The sequence below is a fragment of the Pantherophis guttatus genome, chromosome 8 (genome assembly GCF_059756535.1).
Source record: "Pantherophis guttatus breed Tessera chromosome 8, ASM5975653v1, whole genome shotgun sequence".
NCBI lineage: Eukaryota > Metazoa > Chordata > Lepidosauria > Squamata > Colubridae > Pantherophis > Pantherophis guttatus.
The window spans coordinates 8,167,494-8,184,678 of NC_142070.1; the positions used below are offsets into that span (position 1 = coordinate 8,167,494).

At 45.1% G+C, this 17,185-nt stretch overlaps 1 protein-coding gene across 5 annotated transcripts in view; it reads right to left on the reverse strand.

Moving 5' to 3' along the window:
- CCDC158 (coiled-coil domain containing 158) overlaps positions 1-17,185 on the reverse strand; it is a 77,408-nt gene that overhangs the window by 25,810 nt on the left and 34,413 nt on the right. For 3 of the 5 annotated variants that reach the window (XM_034431237.3, XM_087874860.1, XM_087874861.1), the window contains exons 12-17: positions 16,307-16,496; positions 12,104-12,262; positions 9,164-9,276; positions 6,529-6,687; positions 4,395-4,487; positions 2,715-2,831 (exon numbers count right to left, since the gene is read on the reverse strand). In XM_034431237.3, coding sequence (XP_034287128.2) covers positions 2,715-2,831; positions 4,395-4,487; positions 6,529-6,687; positions 9,164-9,276; positions 12,104-12,262; positions 16,307-16,496 — 831 coding nt within the window. The remainder of the gene's footprint in view (positions 1-2,714; positions 2,832-4,394; positions 4,488-6,528; positions 6,688-9,163; positions 9,277-12,103; positions 12,263-16,306; positions 16,497-17,185) is intronic. The other 2 variants (XM_087874862.1, XM_087874863.1) reach the window with 1 other exon arrangement.

Genomic DNA, 17,185 nt, shown 5'->3' on the forward strand with positions numbered 1-17,185 from the left:
TTTAAAAAGACCCGTGAGGATTTGATTAGCTAAAAACAAGACTCACAAAGGCCCTCTTCCCTAAAGCACTATTTCCATTGATAGTGACCAGTGGTGGGACTTGAATAGCTTAGCAACTGGTTCTCTGGCTGGGTAGGTGTGGCTGGTTGGTCATGTGACTGGGTGGGTAATGTCACTCATCACACCCAGCCCCGCCTCCCGACCACTCACCTCAAAGGCAGAGGTAGGATTCAGCCAGTTGAGGCTAATCCCACCACTGCCTGGCCCCGCCCCCACCCATTTTCCGACCTGATTTTTGGCCATTTTTTGGGCCCTTTTCGTCTGTTTTTCATGCCGTTTTTCAGAGCTTTTCAGGCTGTTTTTTGGGATGTTTTCAGGCTGTTTTTCAAGCTATTTTGGGCCATTTTCAGGCCAAAAGTGGCCCAAAAAATGACCTGAAAACAGCTGAAAAATGGCCTGAAAACAGCCAGTAAAAATGAGTGGGGGCGGGGCCAGCCAGTGGTGGGATTTGCTGTTTCGCCGAACTGCGAGGAATCTTAACTACCAGTTCGCCTGAACCTGTTTGAACCGGCAGCAGCCCACCTCTGATAGTGATAAGAAACAGTTTAGTGCAGGGGTGTCAAACTCAAGGCCCGGGGGCCGGATCTGGCCCACAGAGTGCTTAGATCTGACCTGCAGGGTCACCCTGGAAACAGCGAAGGAGCGGCTTGCGGTGCCTCTGCCAGCAATAACGGAGTTTGGGAGGGATGTGTACGGCCCACCCGAGCTCCATTTTCACTGGCAGAGGGTTGCAGGAGGCCGTCTCAGCTGAAAATGGAGCTTGCGATCCCGTATTCTCTGGCAGAGCACTCAGGCCGCCACAGGCACCCAATACAAGTGACGTCGAGCTGGCCACACCCACCCTGGCCACGCCCACCTCGGCCCCCCAAGGTCAAACACAAACCTGATGTGGCCCTCAATGAAATCGAGTTTGACACCCCTGGTTTAGTGTTTCATCATATATTTTGTAGAAGAATCTGGAACTCTGACCAATGACTAAATATTACTATGTAGTTGCATACTATTAATCCCCCTCAGAACTCTTAGCGAAAACTATAAAATACAGCTAAAATAATAAAAGTTGGGGAATTATAAAGCCTAAAGACAGAAGTAAGAGTATGCAGAAGGTTGAACATGCTTCTCAACCAGTGAAGAAGAACTGCAGGGACTCAAAGCAGCGTCTTCGTGGATACGGATCAAAATTCAGGCGCTTGGCCACTGACATGTATTTATTTTATTTTATTTTTATTTATTTATTTTTTGTAAAGTTTTTTTTATTTCTTACACAAACACACACACAAACATACAATGTATTTTTGCTGAACAGAGTATTCGACCGGTTAACAAATTTAAACAATTTTTAGTCCTTTCAACTAAAATTACAATTTCTGTACCTCTTTTTTTGCCATAACATTTATTTTCATCTATTTTGTACCAATATTACCCTTCATTTTCATCTCTAATTATGACCAAATTCCATTTTCCCTTCTATTCTATATTAAACCCCTTCCCATTATCATCTAATTTTTATATCCATCATCAAATTAATTAATTATGTGGTGTTAGAGTTATTTAATTCTTATATTAATAATAAACCCACTTATTTTATAACATACATTTCCTTAACTAATACAATCCAACATTTTAATATAAATCAATTCATTATATAGGTATCTTTTTCATTTATATATGAACCAGAAGAAAAAAAAAACCTTAGTTGAATTTAAAAATATTCTAACTATTATATAGCTTTCCCCCTGTATTATTCCAAATCATCACTTAATCATTTGTACACACACCACCGTAAACCATTAAAAAGATTTCAACTATTATTCCAATTATTTTTCAGTTCATTTTCACCATCATATGATTTAACATTATTTCTTACTACAATTCATATTTCAATTCTAGTCATATACATCATATTCCTCTTTCATTTCTTTCTTTTTTTCCCTTTTCATTTTTATTTTTCCCTTTTTCTTTCCCCTTTTTTCCTTTTGTGCCTTAAAATCCTGATCTCTCCTGTTTTGCCCTATATTTCCCGTTTTATTTTATTTTTAATTTTTAAATGCGTATAAGTATTAAATACATGAACAGTGTGGCTTCTGGGTATTAATTTTGATACATAATAATAATAATAATAATAATAATAATAATAATAATAATAATAATAATAATAATAATAATAATAATAATAATAATAATAATAATAAAAATTGACAATTTGGATCATCTTACAATAATCATACTCATGTATTTCTAATAACATTAGAAACTAAAAATGTGGCTATTTCGCCTGGCCGGCCTGGGCTGATGGGGGTTTTTATAATGGATTTTAATTGATTTTAGGGATTTTATGTGTAACTTTTAACCCGGAGTTTTTGTTTTATTTTTCTGTTTTATTGTTGTGATCCGCCCTGAGTCCTCTCAGAGAAAGGACGGCATATAAGTCTAAACAAACAAACAAATAAATAAATAAATAAACATTATACAAAATAGAGACATCTTTCAACTTCTTGAAAGATGAACTCGGCAGAGAACCGGTTGCTAAAATTTTTGAATCCCACCCTTGGGGGAGAGAGGAAAGAGGCAGCCCAGGCCACAGCTGGATAGGAAACGGAGGAATAAGATGGCTGCCATCATGTTTCGTGTTCTAGAGCAGACCCAGTACTTACGTGAGAGATGTGGCCTGCAAACGTTTGACATGACGGTGCGCTGGATGAGTGAGGCAAGGATGAATAGCGGTGTTTAAGTGAGGAGGAACCCACGGTGTGTCCTGGTCCCTGCAGCTCCTAGGGAAGGAGATATTTATGAATAGCAATAGCAATAGCACTTAGACTTTATTATTATTATTATCATTTTTATTTTTATTTTTATTATATATATATATATATATATATATATATATATATATATATATATATATATATATATATATATATATATATATATGTATGTATATATATATATATATATATATATATATATATATATATATTTAATTTGATTTATATGCCGCCCTTCTCCGAAGACTCAGGGCGGCTTACAATGTGCTCAGCAATAGCCTTCATCCTTTTGTATATTTATACAAAGTCAGCTTATTGCCCCCACAAACTGGGTCCTCATTTCACCTACCTTAGAAAGGATGGAAGGCTGAGTCAACCCTGAGCCTTGGCGAGATTCGAACCCTGCAGTAATTGCAGGCAGCTGGTCTTAATAAGCTTAATAACTTAATAATAAGCTTAAACCCCTGTACTACCAAGGCTCAAACAAAGAAGAAAAAAGAAAATAGAAAATTAAGGGAGGGAAAGGGAATGGGGAAAGGGGGTGTGAGATACAAGGGGGAAGAGAAAAAAGAAAGAAAAGGGGGCATTGACTGCCAATTCTTCCTAGCCCAGGACAAGATAGACACACTCCAAATTCAACATTTTGCTTTTACACATTAATATATAACTAGCCATTTCTATAACACCAAATCAACAAAACCAAGATCAAAGTCTAATTTTCTTTCTTTCATTCAGTAAGGCCAAAGAATTTGAAAGAATACAATAAATTTTGTAAATAAAAATGGTGACAGCTCACAAAGATTACTAAGTGCAAATAGAAATACACATTATTTCCATAGCAGGAATGGTTAATTTGATTATTCTATTTAAAGAGGAAAATATGTTCTTATTTGGATATCACTTCTGGAATTTGTGCTTGTGAAGAATAGCACTTAGACTTATATACCGCTTCATGGTGATCTACAGCCCTCTCTAGGGCTCTACAGCCGGACAATCTGGATTCTCATTTTACTGACTTTGGAAAGATGGAAGGCTGAGTCAACCTTGAGCCAGTCAGGATCGAACTCTTGGCAATGGGCAGAGTCAGCCTGCAATACTGCATTTTAACCACTGCGCCACCACGCAATATTGAATAAGTGCAATATTACTACTACATTTGTGTCGGGAGCACCAAAGCACTTCTGGGTTGGAAGGAAGGATTAGCCAGTGACATCACTGTTGCCCAGGGGACGCCCAACTGGGTGCTCCTTTCGTCTCCCTGTTAAGTTGCCTTCTGAAGTGGTACCCATCTATCTACTTGCAAGTCACCCACTTTTCAATTGCTGGGTTGGCAGGAGCTGGAGTGAGCGACCGTCATAAATATAAGTCAGCTGACAAACATCGGAATTTTGATCACATGATCATGGGGATGCTGCCGGGAGGGGGTGTAAGTGTGACAAACGGTCATAAGTCGCTTTTTTCAGTGCCGCTGTAACTCTGAAATGCCACTAAACGAACTGTTGTAAGTCAAGGACTGCCTGTAATGGTTCTGACATATTTTGAAAGTTATCAGTGAAGCAGAAGACTTACTTTCACGTCTAAAGTGTGCTGAAGTTTGTAGCGCATAACTTCTTGTTCCTGCCGCTGAATGATGCACTGACACTCTGCAAACTGTAGAGACGCCTGGATAAAATCAGGAGTGAGTTATTTACCGTTTGGGACATGATTTACATCCAGTATTATCATCTCGCATTTAAGACATGCGAACAGTTTCCAGTTATCTAGAACAGTTTTTGAGAAAACAATAGAATAGAATTCTTTATTGGCCAAGTGTGATTGGACACACAAGGAATTTGTCTTCGGTGCATAAGCTCTCGGTGTATATAAAAAATACATTCATCATGAATCATAAGATACAACACTAAGCAAGAACTGAAGGAGCTCAGGGCTTCCCATCTCTAAGCCCTTTTAGAGTCGTGATGGCGAACCTATGGCCCGCGTGCCACCTGTGGCACGCGAGCTGTCACCCCAGCTCACCCGAGCTGTCACCCCAGCTCAGCTCCATCACGCATGAACACATGCCTCCTGCCGGCCAGCTAGTTTTAGGTCTCTGCTGTGCATGCACGGGGGGCGGGGCCCATGTGGGAGACGCGCACACATGCATCGGGGGGTGGGCCCACATGGGGGGGTCATGCACATGTGGGGATTGCGGTGCACGCACGGCGGGCGGGGAAGCATGGGGGTCATGCATGCATGCATGGGGGATGGGGGGCACACGCGCATTGCATTATGGGTGCGCACACGCGCTTTCAGCACACGACGACAAAAAGATTAGCCATCAATTTTCTAGAGAAAAGGAAGCCATACTCGACTTCCACACCATATTAGATGCCTAATAACCAAGTTTGGGGCATCAGGAATAGGGCAAGCCCTCTGGATATACGTATATATATGTATTTGTTCATATACATTGGTCAGTGCTCATCTAGACCAGATTTTTATGTATATAAAAATACCGACAAATGTATTTATTTCTGTCACTCTCAGAGACGTCTGAGGCAGGATGAAGTCCCAAAACTCAAGATGGCGACCATGACTCTGTGATCAAAGTCCCGTCTTTGACACGTTAAAAAGGGGCGGGGCTTTGATCACAGAATCCGGCCCTCCATTGTGACTGTTTTTTTATTTTGTCCACAGACTCTCCCAGTTCTTCTATGGGAAACTGTTTGGTTTTAAACACTAGGTTTTAATCCTAACTTCTCTTAGGACAAGTCCTGGGAAGAAGAATTACCGTGTTTTTCGGACTATAAGACGCATCTAAATTTAGAAGAGGAAAACAACAAAAAAAAGGTTTTGGCCTCCCTTTTTTCAGGTTTTTTTCCGGCCCTTTTCCAGCCTTTTTCCGGCCCGTTTTCAGGGCTTTTTTCCGGCTGATTTTCAAGGCTTCTTTCAGCCTGTTTTTTTTTTTTTGGAAAAAATGGGCCAAAAAAAGCCTTGAAACTGGGCCAAAAAAAGCCCCCCAAAGAGGCCGAAAAAAGCCTCAAATACGGGCCCCAAAAGCCTTGAAAACAGGGCAAAAAAGGTTAAAAAACGGACTGAAAAAAGCCCTGAAAATGGGCTGAAGAAAGGCCCAAAAACAGAGCGTGCAGAGGCCAAAAAACAGCTGGCGGTTGGCCAGAGCTTCAGCAATATTTAGTCTATAAGACGCACAGACATTTTCACCCCCTTTTAGGAGGCAAAAAAGTGTGTCTTATAGTCTGAAAAATACGGTACATCTAGCCCTCGACTTGGGACCTCAATTGTGGCCAAATTTTCTGTTGCTAAGCAAGACAGTCATTAAGTGAGTTTTGTTTTGCCCTGTTTTACAACCTTCCTTGACACAGCTGTCAAGTGAACCACTGCTGTTGTTAAATGAGTAACACAGTTATTAATTGAATTTGGCTTCCCCATTGACTTTACTTGTCAGAAGGTCACAAAAAGTGGATCATGTGACCCCAGGACACTGCCACCGTCATAAATATGAGTCAGTTGCCAAGTGTCTGAATTTTGATCACGTGACCATGGGGAAGCTGCGATGGTCGTAGGTGTGAAAAACGGCCTTTTTAAAATAATTTTTATTTTTATTTAGCAATCGTTTTTTTTCACGGCCGTTGTAACTTCAAACGGTCACTAAACAAATGGCTGTAAGTCGAAAACTATGCGTGGATGGGCTAAGGAAACTTACTTTATCGAGAGCAGCTTCCATCGTCACCAGTTTGTCTTTCAAACGCTTATCCTGGGACTTAAGGATTTCCAATTCTCCAGCCAATTTGTTGTTTAAAGAAGCCATGCAGCTCAGCTCTTGACTTAACCGGTTTCTCTCTTCTTTCAAATAATGTTTTTCCTGAATGGGCAAGATGGGGGGGGGGGAAACACACAGACACAAAACCAGGTTGCAAAATGGTGTAGGGTTTCCTGCCTAAGCAGGGGGTTGGACTAGAAGACCTCCAGGGTCCCTTCCAACTCTGTTATTTTATTCCAGTGGTCTTCAAATTTAGCAGCTTTAAGACTTGTGGACTTCAACTCCCAGACTTCTCAATCTGTGGTCCACAGAGCCTGGGGCGGAGGGTGGTGGGGGGCAATATCAGCACACGGGGTCCACAAATATTTGAACAATTTTTTTTTTAATGACCGTATAATCCCTTGCGGGGTGGAGTCTGGGCAACTGAATGGAGCTGAGTGTTTTAATGGCCAGTTGCCCATCCTATCGTCAATGCGGAGTTTTGCAGCAGATATACTGCTATGCCCCTCGTGCCAGGAGAGAGAAATATCAGTCTCTACCTAGGATCGAACTCACAGCCTCCTGATTGTGAGGCGAGAGCTCCAGCTCTAGGCCACCGCGCCCCTCAAAGGCTTGTAGAAATGTTATGCTTTAAATCAGGGCAGGGGTGAAATGTAAAATTTGTTACTACCGGTTCTGTGGGTGTGGCTTGGTGGTGGTGGAGTAATGTGACTGGGTGGGCGTGGCCAGCTTTTTTTTAAAAAAAAAAAAACTTTTCAAAGCATTTTTTCTAATGCTTTGAAAAGCCTCTGCCGATCAGGCAACTCAGCTGGGATCGTCAGAGACTTTTCAAAGCATTTTTTTTAACCACCTCTTCGGCCAACAGGTTGCAGAGAAAAATGCTTTGAAAACCTTCTGATGATCCCAGCTGAGTCGCGCGATCATTGGAGGCTTTTTTTTTTTACTTTTAAAAGCATTTTTTTGGCTGAAGAGGTTGTAGAAAAAATGCTTTTAAAAGTAAAAAAAAAAAGCCTCTGATGATCGTGTGGCTCAGCTGGGCATGGGGGAGGGGGCGCAGGGATTTTTGCTACCGGTTCTCCGAACCACCCGCTGCCATCGCTACCGGATTGGGCGATCCGATCCAAAACAGGAACATTTCACCCCTGAATCAGGGGTCCTCAAACTATGGCCCATGGGCCGCGTATGGCCCACCGAAGCCATTAATCTGGCCCGCGTAGGACTACAAGGCTGCCCTGCCAATCTTGCCCCACCTACCCACCTTCTGGGGAGAGAAAGAGATGGAGAGAGAGAGGGAGAGAGACAGGGAGAGAAGAGAGAGAAAGAGAAAGAGAGAAGAGAGAGAGAGAGAGAAAGAGAGAAGAGAAAGAGAGAGAGAGAAAGAGAGAGAGAGAGAGAAGTGGGAAGAGGGTGGGACACACACACACACACACACACACACACACATACACAAACAGAAGTCCCTCACACACACTCCAAGGCAGCTACACTAACCTGCTTTCCACCCCCAGGAACGTAACAAATTAATTTGTCTGTTTTGTTTAACGGCTAAATTAACCATGCCCCCCCGTCACATGACCACCGAGCCATGCCCCCCCCAGCCGGTCCAGCCCCCCCCCCAACAGTCTGAGGGACTGTGAATTGCCTCCGTTTAAAAAGTTTGAGGACCCCTGCTTTAAATCTTCAGTTAAGTCTTGGGGGTCCGTGGCCATAGTCCGTGGTCACAAAAGATATTTAAAGGGGATCCATGGTGAAGAAAAGGTTGGAAATCACCCGTTAAAGTCTTTAGGGGAAGGCTATATTAAATGTATAGGGGCTGTGATGGCGAACCTATGGCACGCGTGCTACAGGTGGCATGCGGAGCCATATCGGTGGGCAGGTGAGTTCAGCTCTGCTGTGCATGCACACGCTGGCCAGCTGATTTTTGGGCCTTTTGGGCCTACCAGAAGTCAGGAAAAAGGCTGTTTCCGGCCTCCGGAGGGCCTCCGGGGAGGTGGGGAAGGACGTTTTCGCCCTTCCCCGCCTCCTAGAAAGGCTCTGGAGCCTGGGGAGAGCAAAAAAACGGGCCTACCTTGCCATCGCATTCCAAAAGTGGGGGAGCACGGGAGGGGGGGGATTGCGTGCGCATGCGCGGGGGTAGGGGGGCATAGAATTATATGTGTGGGCATGTGCACGAGTGACCCCCACACACACTCCCCCCACTTTTGGCACGCGATGGCAAGGTAGGCCTGTTTTTTGCTCTCCCCAGGCTCCAGAGCCTTTCTAGGATCACTGGTATAGGGGCTGTGATAAAGGCTCCTGGCAACTACCCTGTTTCCCTCAAAATAAGACATTCCCTGGTAATAAGCCCAATCGGGCTTTTGAGTGCATGGCAATAAGGCCAAGCGCTTATTTCAGGGTTCAAAAAAAAAATATAAGACAGGGTCTTATTTTCAGGGAAACACGGTAACTAGCGCTCAATATGTTTCATTCTTTCAATCATATTGTAGGCAGATTTGCACCCCTAATAATCTTTCAACGTTTGGCCTGATGTTTGGCCTGGGCTACTTTTATCACAGTTCAATAATTCAGCAATTTGGACCTTAGTTGCATTCGTCATTGCTTCTTCCAAGAACTTGATCTTGCTCTGCAAAGCATCAATCTGTCCTCGTTTGGCTGTAATTTGCTTCTGCATCCCCATCGCGACTTTCATGGCTGTCAAAAGAGAAGATGTCCAAGGCATTAGTGGAACTCTGAACATTCCTTGGCACAAGAATTTTTCACGAATGTACGCGTCCCGGCATCCCGATATAGTCACTTGACCCCATCACTGACTATTGGAGGCGAGTCGTTGGCCCCCACGGAGAGGGCTCGCAACTTGGGCATCCTCCTGGATACACAGCTGTCCTTGGAGGAACATCTGACGGCTGTGGCCAGGGGGACTTTTTATCAGGTTTGCCTGATCTGCCAGTTGCGGCCCTTCCTAGATCGGGATTCCTTGTGCACAGTCACTCATGCCCTCGTCACCTCTCGCCTGGACTACGGCAACGCTCTCTACATGGGGCTCCCCTTGAAGAGCACCCGGAGACTACAGCTGGTCCAGAATGCGGCTGCGCGGGTAGTAACGGGAGCTGCATGGCGCTCCCACATAACACCTCTCCTGTGTGAGCTGCACTGGCTCCCAGTGGTCTTCCGGGTGCGCTTCAAGGTGTTGGTTATCACCTTTAAAGCGCTCCATGGCATAGGACCTGGATACCTTCGAGACCGTCCGCTGCCACCAACGACCTCCCACCGACCGGTGCGCTCCCACAGAAAGGGCCTCCTCAGGGTGCCATCGGCCAAGCAATGTAGACTGGTGGCCCCCAGGGGGAGGGCCTTCTCTGTGGGGGCACCTGCTCTCTGGAATCAACTGCCCCCAGAGATACGAAGAATTCAAGACCTCGGTGCCTTCCGCCGTGCCCTGAAGACCTTCCTTTTTCAGCAAGCCGGGCTGGCTTAATGCTTTTTAAATGTTTTTAATATGTTTTGTTACTGTTTTTTAACTTTGGGGCCAAATTTATATATATCTTTTTAAATTGTTTTTAATGTTTGTATCTATGTTTTTTACTTTGGCTGTACACCGCCCTGAGTCCTTCGGGAGAAGGGCGGTCTATAAATTTGATAATAAATAAATAAATAAATAAATAAATAAATAAATAAATAAATAAATAAATAAAGTTGCGGGATCCAATCTGGGGGCGGTCACCGGAACAAGAGGTTTTGTCTTCTGAGCTCTCGGACTCGTGCTGGAGCCCATCATCCTCAGGGAACTTCTCTTTAGCAGTGTGTGTGCTTTGGGCTATTTTGTGTGCGATATTTATATGGTGACTGTTGTGTGTGGCTTTTTAGATGTTGATTGTGGTGTGTTGATGACTGGCTACTAAGTCATTGGCTGTTGTTTACTTGTACTTCCCAGCCCCCACCTTCTAAGTAGTGAATAAGCTAGTAGTAAATCTGTTGTGGCCCGTCAGCGGCCAGCGGATCTGGCAGCAGATTCGGACAGTGAAGAGGTTGGGGAGGAACATGGGCCAGTCCTGGAGCCTGGGGAGGGCTCTGATGAGCGCTCTGCATTGGAGGCAGAGATGGGGCCAGGGCCATCTGGGAGTTGTCAGCTGCCTTCGGAGTCAGACAGCAGTGGGGCAGAAGAACAGCTGGAGCCTGTTCCCTGTATGCGGATGAGCAGAGCTGCCAGGAGAAGGGAACAGCTAAGGAACAAGGGTCGATTCGGGAGTGTAAAGCCACAGGTAGAAGGTGAATGGCCCCTCCCATAGGGAATAAAGAGGAGTGAAAGGAGAGAGGAGTTTGCAGGAGACAATTACTTCACTTCATTAGAGTGAAGGTCTGTTCCTCAGTCAATCCTGTGGGTGACCTGCTCTCCGACCACCATGACTTACAACAGTCAGTAAGTCGAGGTCTATTTGTATGTCCCTTAGCTACTCCAGAACTGTGATCACCTCTAGCTGCGAATCAAATCATTCTTATAATCTCAGACAAAATGCTCGGATCAGATTTGATGGCATCCATAAGAAAAATTGATGCAAATTAACAGGTTTAACCAATTCTACCCTTTGCAAAAGAAGGAAAATAATTGTTCGAAAGGTGTTTTTTTTTTTCCCCAAAAGGCAACTGGGTTTTTTCTTTGTTTTTCCTTGAAGACATTTCGCTTCTCATCCAAGAAGCTTCTTCAACTTCTAGTAATACAGGTAGTCCTTGACTTATGACCGCAATTTACGTTCTTAAGTGAGACATTTGTTAGGTGAGTTTTGCCCCAGAGGAGATAGTAGAGATAGCGGGAAGGATACTAGTAACACAGGTCGTTCTCGACTTACGACCACAATTTATGTGGTTAAGTGAGACATTTTGTTAAGTGAGTTTTGCCCCATTTTACCACCTTTCTTGCCTCAGTTGTTAAGTGAATCACTGCAGTTGATACGTTAGTAACCCGGATGTTAATTCTGGCTACCCAAAATGGGTTTTGCTTGTCAGAAGGTCGCGTAAGGAGATCACATGACCTTGGGACGCAGCGACGGTCATAAATGCGAACCAGTTGCCAAGCGTCTGAATTTTGATCACATGATTGCGGGGATGCTGCCAAGGTCATAACTGTGAAAAACGGTCCTAAATCCTAAGTCAATGCTGTTTTAACTTTGAATGGTCACTAAATGAACTGTTATAAGTCGAGCCCTACTAGATTGATAAATATCCTTCGACAAAAATCAGTGCTGTGGGAATTAGGTGTTCAGGAAAGTGAGGGCACGAGGGGGGAAAACCGTCTCTGTATCTAATTATATAAATCCTTCCATTCTCTATCATCCAGTCAGAGTTGAAGAAGCTTCTTGGATGAGGATCGAAACGTCTTCAAAGAAAAAAAAAGTCCAGTTGCTTCTTGAAAAAGCTCCTTTGGGACAACAGTGACCTGGATGAGGGAGAATCTCCACAGACATGATCTGAGAATCTCCTCCACAGACAGAGAAAAATAATTCTGTCCAAGGAAAGTTAATACCGTTACCATGGCCATCCGAGCCTTCCATGGTCTTCAATGTGGCCCTGGTTTGCTCCAGTTCAATCTGAGCGGATTTCAGCTGTATTTTCAGTTTGCTCACAATGGCTTCCATGTCTTCATTCTTCTCTCGGTAGTCGTTCTTGATGATTTCTGCTTCCTCTGCGGCGAAAGAGAAACAAACCCAATCAAATCACGCGGAACGAATTCCGGTTCAGGAGCAGAGAGACTCGCTGGGAAGTGTTCTGTCCCCGTCTCACACACGCACACAAACAGGTAGCCAGGGGTTAAATAAAACTGGCAGACAACAAATTCTTTCGATAAGAGGATTGGCAGCAACCCAGTAGCTGCTTGCCAAGAACTTTACCCATAGAGGGAGGGGTTGTTCCTCCGACAGATAAACCCAAACAAGATACACACAGTTCAAGAATTGTCAAGTCCAGTCCGTATTAAATCCAAGGCAGATAACGTTGTTTCAAAGATACAATGTGACTCGCTAGTAGTTAGTTTTGTCCGTCACAGAGTCTGAATGACCACCTCACCCCCTTTTATCCCCTATGGGATGTGGTCCAGTGACTCAGCTTAATCTCTGGCACGCCTCTTTTTCTGCTGCGTGCGCCTGTCTCTCCGGCGCTGGCGTGGATCCAGCCAAGACTTATCTCCATCACTGTCCAACTGCAAGGAGATACCTGGCTCCTGGCCAATCTCTTCTCCTTCGGGAGACACCTGAGGCATTGCCAGAGAGGAGGGTCCTGGAGAGGGAGGCCTGGCCAACTCCTCTCCTTCATGTTCGGAGCCTTCTCCCTCCGATAAGTCAGCCTCAGGGGTCAGAGTCACAACAGGAAATCAGCAGTTAGAGGGAGGTTTAGAGACAACTAGACATACTGTATGAATAGAATAGAATAGAATAGAATAGAATAGAATAGAATGGAATGGAATGGAATAGAATAGAATAGAATAGAATAGAATAGAATAGAATAGAATAGAATAGAATAGAATAGAATAGAATAGAATAGAATAGAAAAGAAAAGAAACAGAAAGAGAAAGAGAAAGAGAAAGAGAAACAGAAACAGAAACAGAAACAGAAACAGAAACAGAAACAGAGTTGGAAGGGAGGTCTTCTAATCCAACCCTCTGCTCAGGCAGGAAACCCTATACCAATGATGGCTAACCTTTTTGCCATTGCGTACCAAAAGTGGGGGAAGTGCGAAGGGGGGTAGCTCGCGCATTTGCCCACACCCATAATTCTATGCCCCCCATGCATGAGCACGTGACCCCCCCGCGCTCCCCCCACTTTTGGCATGCAATGGCAAGGTAGGCCCGTTTTTTGCTCTCCCCAGGCTCCAGAGCCTTTCTAGGAGGCTGGGGAGGACGAAAACGGCCTTCCCCACCTCCCCGGAGGCCCTCCGGAGGCCGGAAACAGCCTTTTTCCTGACTTCCGGTAGGCCCGAAAATCAGCTGGCCAGCGCGTGCACGCATGCCAGAGCTAAGCTCTGGTTTAACCGTGACTTTGCTTTTACTTTTTACCTTTCAACTTTCTTCTTCATCTCTGTCCTTGTTATGTATAATAAGGATTTAAGTTCTTAATGGAGCTCACGGGGCTTATTCTGGAAAAGGAAAGCCCTTAGCATAGGTCAAGGCAGCTGAAGGGAGACGGTTTGCCTCTTGAGTGAACTGATGGTTGGCCCCTCCCTCACTGGCGATCTCCCGGAAGTGCAAGGAGGGTACAGCAGGGTAATGAGAGAAGGATTTGCAGATGGAAATCCCAACTCCATTATTTAGAAGATGTCAATCAAAGCAAGGAAAGAATGGACAGGAAAAGGGAATTTGAACCAATAAAGGGCTGCATAAGAGAGGCAGGGGTGTGTGTGTGTGTGTGTGTGTGTGTGAGAGAGAGAGAGAGAGAGAGAGAGAGAGAGAGAGATCTCATACCAAAAATTTGATGTTTGATAAAATCAGAATTCCACACCTTGGTAGCTATCAGGACAATCTGATAGCAACAGCAATAGCGCTTAGATTAGGGTTGTCAGACTCAAGGTCCGTGACCCTCAGGAAATCTGACCCTCAGGACCCCCCTGGAAACAGCAAAGGACCGGCCCATGTGCCTCTGCCAGTGAAAAGGGAGTTCATGGGAGCCATGCATAACCCTCCCGGGCTAGCAAAAGAAACTAAAACAAAACAAAAGGAGGAATGTTTCTCCTTTTGCATTTGAGCATGCAAGAAGGGACAGGAAAGGAGAAAGGGAAAGAGGAAAGACAAAGAAAAAGAAAAATAAGGAAAGATGGGAAGAGAGCAAGGAAAGAAAAATAAGGAAAGAAGGGAAGGAACAAGAAAGAAAAAAGAAAGAGGGAAGGAAAAAGAAGAAAAGGAGGGAAGGAGAAGGAAGGAAGGAAGGAAGGAAGGAAGGAAGGAAGGAAGGAAGGAAGGAAAGATGGGAAGAGAGCAAGGAAGGAAAAAGAAGGAAAGAAGGGAAGGAATCAGAAAGGAAAAAGAAGAGGGAAGGAAAAAGAAGAAAAGGAGGGAAGGAGAAGGAAGAAAGGAAGGAAGGAAAGATGGGAAGAGAGCAAGGAAGGAAAAAGAAGGGAAGGAATCAGCAAGGAAAAAGAAGAGGGAAGGAAAAAGAAGAAAAGGAGGGAAGGAGAAGGAAGGAAGGGAAGTGGGAATGAGAAGGAAGGAAGTAAAAAGAGCCTGTAGTACAGTGGACTAAAGCACTGTTATTAACTGTTATTAACATCTGCTACTTGCAATTACTGCAAGTTCAAATCTTGCCAGGCTCAAGGTTGACTCAGCCTTCCATCCTTTCTAAGGTAGGTGAAATGAGGACCCAGTTTGTGGGGGCAATAAGCTGACTGTGTATAAATATACAAAAGTATGAAGGCTATTGCTTAATGCATTGTAAGCCGCCCTGAGTCTCCGGAGAAGGGCGGCATATAAATTAAAAGCAAAGCAAAAAAAAAAAAGAAGAAGAAGAAAAGAAGGAGGGAATGAGAAGGAAGGAAGGAAAGTGGGAATGAGAAGGAAGGAAGGAAAAAGAAGAAAAGGAGGGAATGAGAAGGAAGGAAGGAAAATGGGAATAAGAAGGAAGGAAGGAAAAAGAAGGAAAGAGGGGAAGGAAGAAGGAAAGAAGGAAGAAAGGAGATTATAATGAGAGTGAGTGAGGGTCTCAGGGAAGTTCTGCCTTAGCATGTGGCCACCACAGCTGCACCCGACAGGAGTGATGTTGAGCTGGCCACGCCCACTCTGGCCATGCCCAACCCAGCCCCCCCCCCCAAGGTCAAACACAATGCGGCCCTCAATGAATTCGAGTTTGACACCCCTGGCTTAGACTTTTACAGCCCTCTTGGAGCGGTTTACAATGTCAGCCTATTGCCCCCAACAATCTGGGTCCTCATTTTACTGACCTCGGAAGGATGGAAGGCTAAATCAAGCTCAGGATCGAACTCCAGGCTGTGGGCAGAGTTAGCCTGCAATACCGCATTCTAATTACTGTGCCAATTGGATGCCTCCACTAAATCAAGAATTCCACAATTTGGATGTCTCCGGGGTTCACATTCACGTTTGAGAAGTGTAAACCCTGCAATCCCAAGCACCTCAAGGGAGATGTTTCTCAACCCTGGCGTGGACTTCGGCTCCCAGAATTCCCACAGCTGGCTCAAGAATTTGGGGAGTTGAAGTCCACACATCTTCAAACGTGCCGAGATTGAGAAATACGGACAGGGGCGGGCTTCAAAAGCAAGGGGTTCTCTGCCCGGTTGCTGGGTGGGCGTGGCCATGGTGGGCGTGGTCTAGTCGGCCTCCTGCACCATGGTGGGTGGGGCTTTTTGTCCTCCCCAGGCTCCTGAGGCTTTTCTTGAGCCTCCGGGAGGGCGAAAACAGCCTCCCCAGGCTCCGGAGGCCCTCTGGAGGCTGGAAACGGGCCCCTTTCCGGCCTTCCCGAACTTCCGGTAGGCCCGTTTTTCACTCTCCCCAAGCCTCCGCATGTGCTTACCTGCATCCAAAACGGGCCGTGTGGGGACTCCTGGGAGGGGCGGGGTGGGGTGGGAGGGGCCATCCAGGAGTGGGATTTGGGGGTTCTCCGAAGTGCACACAATCTTAGCTAGAGGTTCTCCCGAACCCCTGCGAACCCCCAGCAGCCCACCCCTGAACACGGGTCTCGGGAATCTGAGAATAAAGACTCGAAGAAAGAACGACAAAACTGACGAATACCTGCGAGCGCACTGAGCTCAATGCGGCTGGCTTTGATTTCATTCACAAGTTCTTCTCGCTCCAGTTTCATCTCTTTCAGTACCCTCAGCCTTTCCGAGCACACGTTCATCAGTTTCACTTTTTCTAATTCCACGTCGCTCAGGCTGGCCTCCAGTTGACGAATCTGGCTATCCTTCTTGTCTTGCGAAATCTAGGTTTGCGGGGTGGGGGTGGGGGGGAACCATGAAAGAACCAGGTCTTATTAAGCTGATTGATTGATAAAAAGCCTATGCACGGGAATCAGCTTTCAAGGGGGATTGGACTTCGTTTGCTTGTGACTACGTAGGGATTCTAGACTGATCGCTCGTTTCACTCTACCTCCAGATTCTGCCGTTCCTTCTCCTGCACCTCTGTGTTTTGTCCTGAACAATGGAAAGGTGGCTGTTTTCAAGAATGAGAATGGTGAAAGGCTTACAGATAGCCCTCGACTTACAACAGTTCATTTAGTGACTTTTCAAAGTTACAACGGCCCTGAAAAAAAAACGACTTATGGCCAGTTTTCACACGTGTAGGACCTTTGTAGCCTCCCCGGGATTATGTGATCAAAATCCAGATGCTTGGCAATTGGTTCATACTTATGACCGTTGCTGTGACCCAGGGTCATGTGATCCAGCTTTTGCGAGCTTCTGTTCTGCCCCAGCTACGGAGCCCAAAGAACGCAGCACACACAAAGTCTGTACAAACCTTAGTTTACTAAATTAAATCAGTTTTCCCCCCCCCCAAACAAAGGCTGTTAATTAACTTTCATAACAGCCTACAAGAATCCAAAGAATAAATAATCTTAATCTTACTATGGTTGGCAGAAAACCCAGAAGCAATTTGCAGAGAACTAAGATCGAG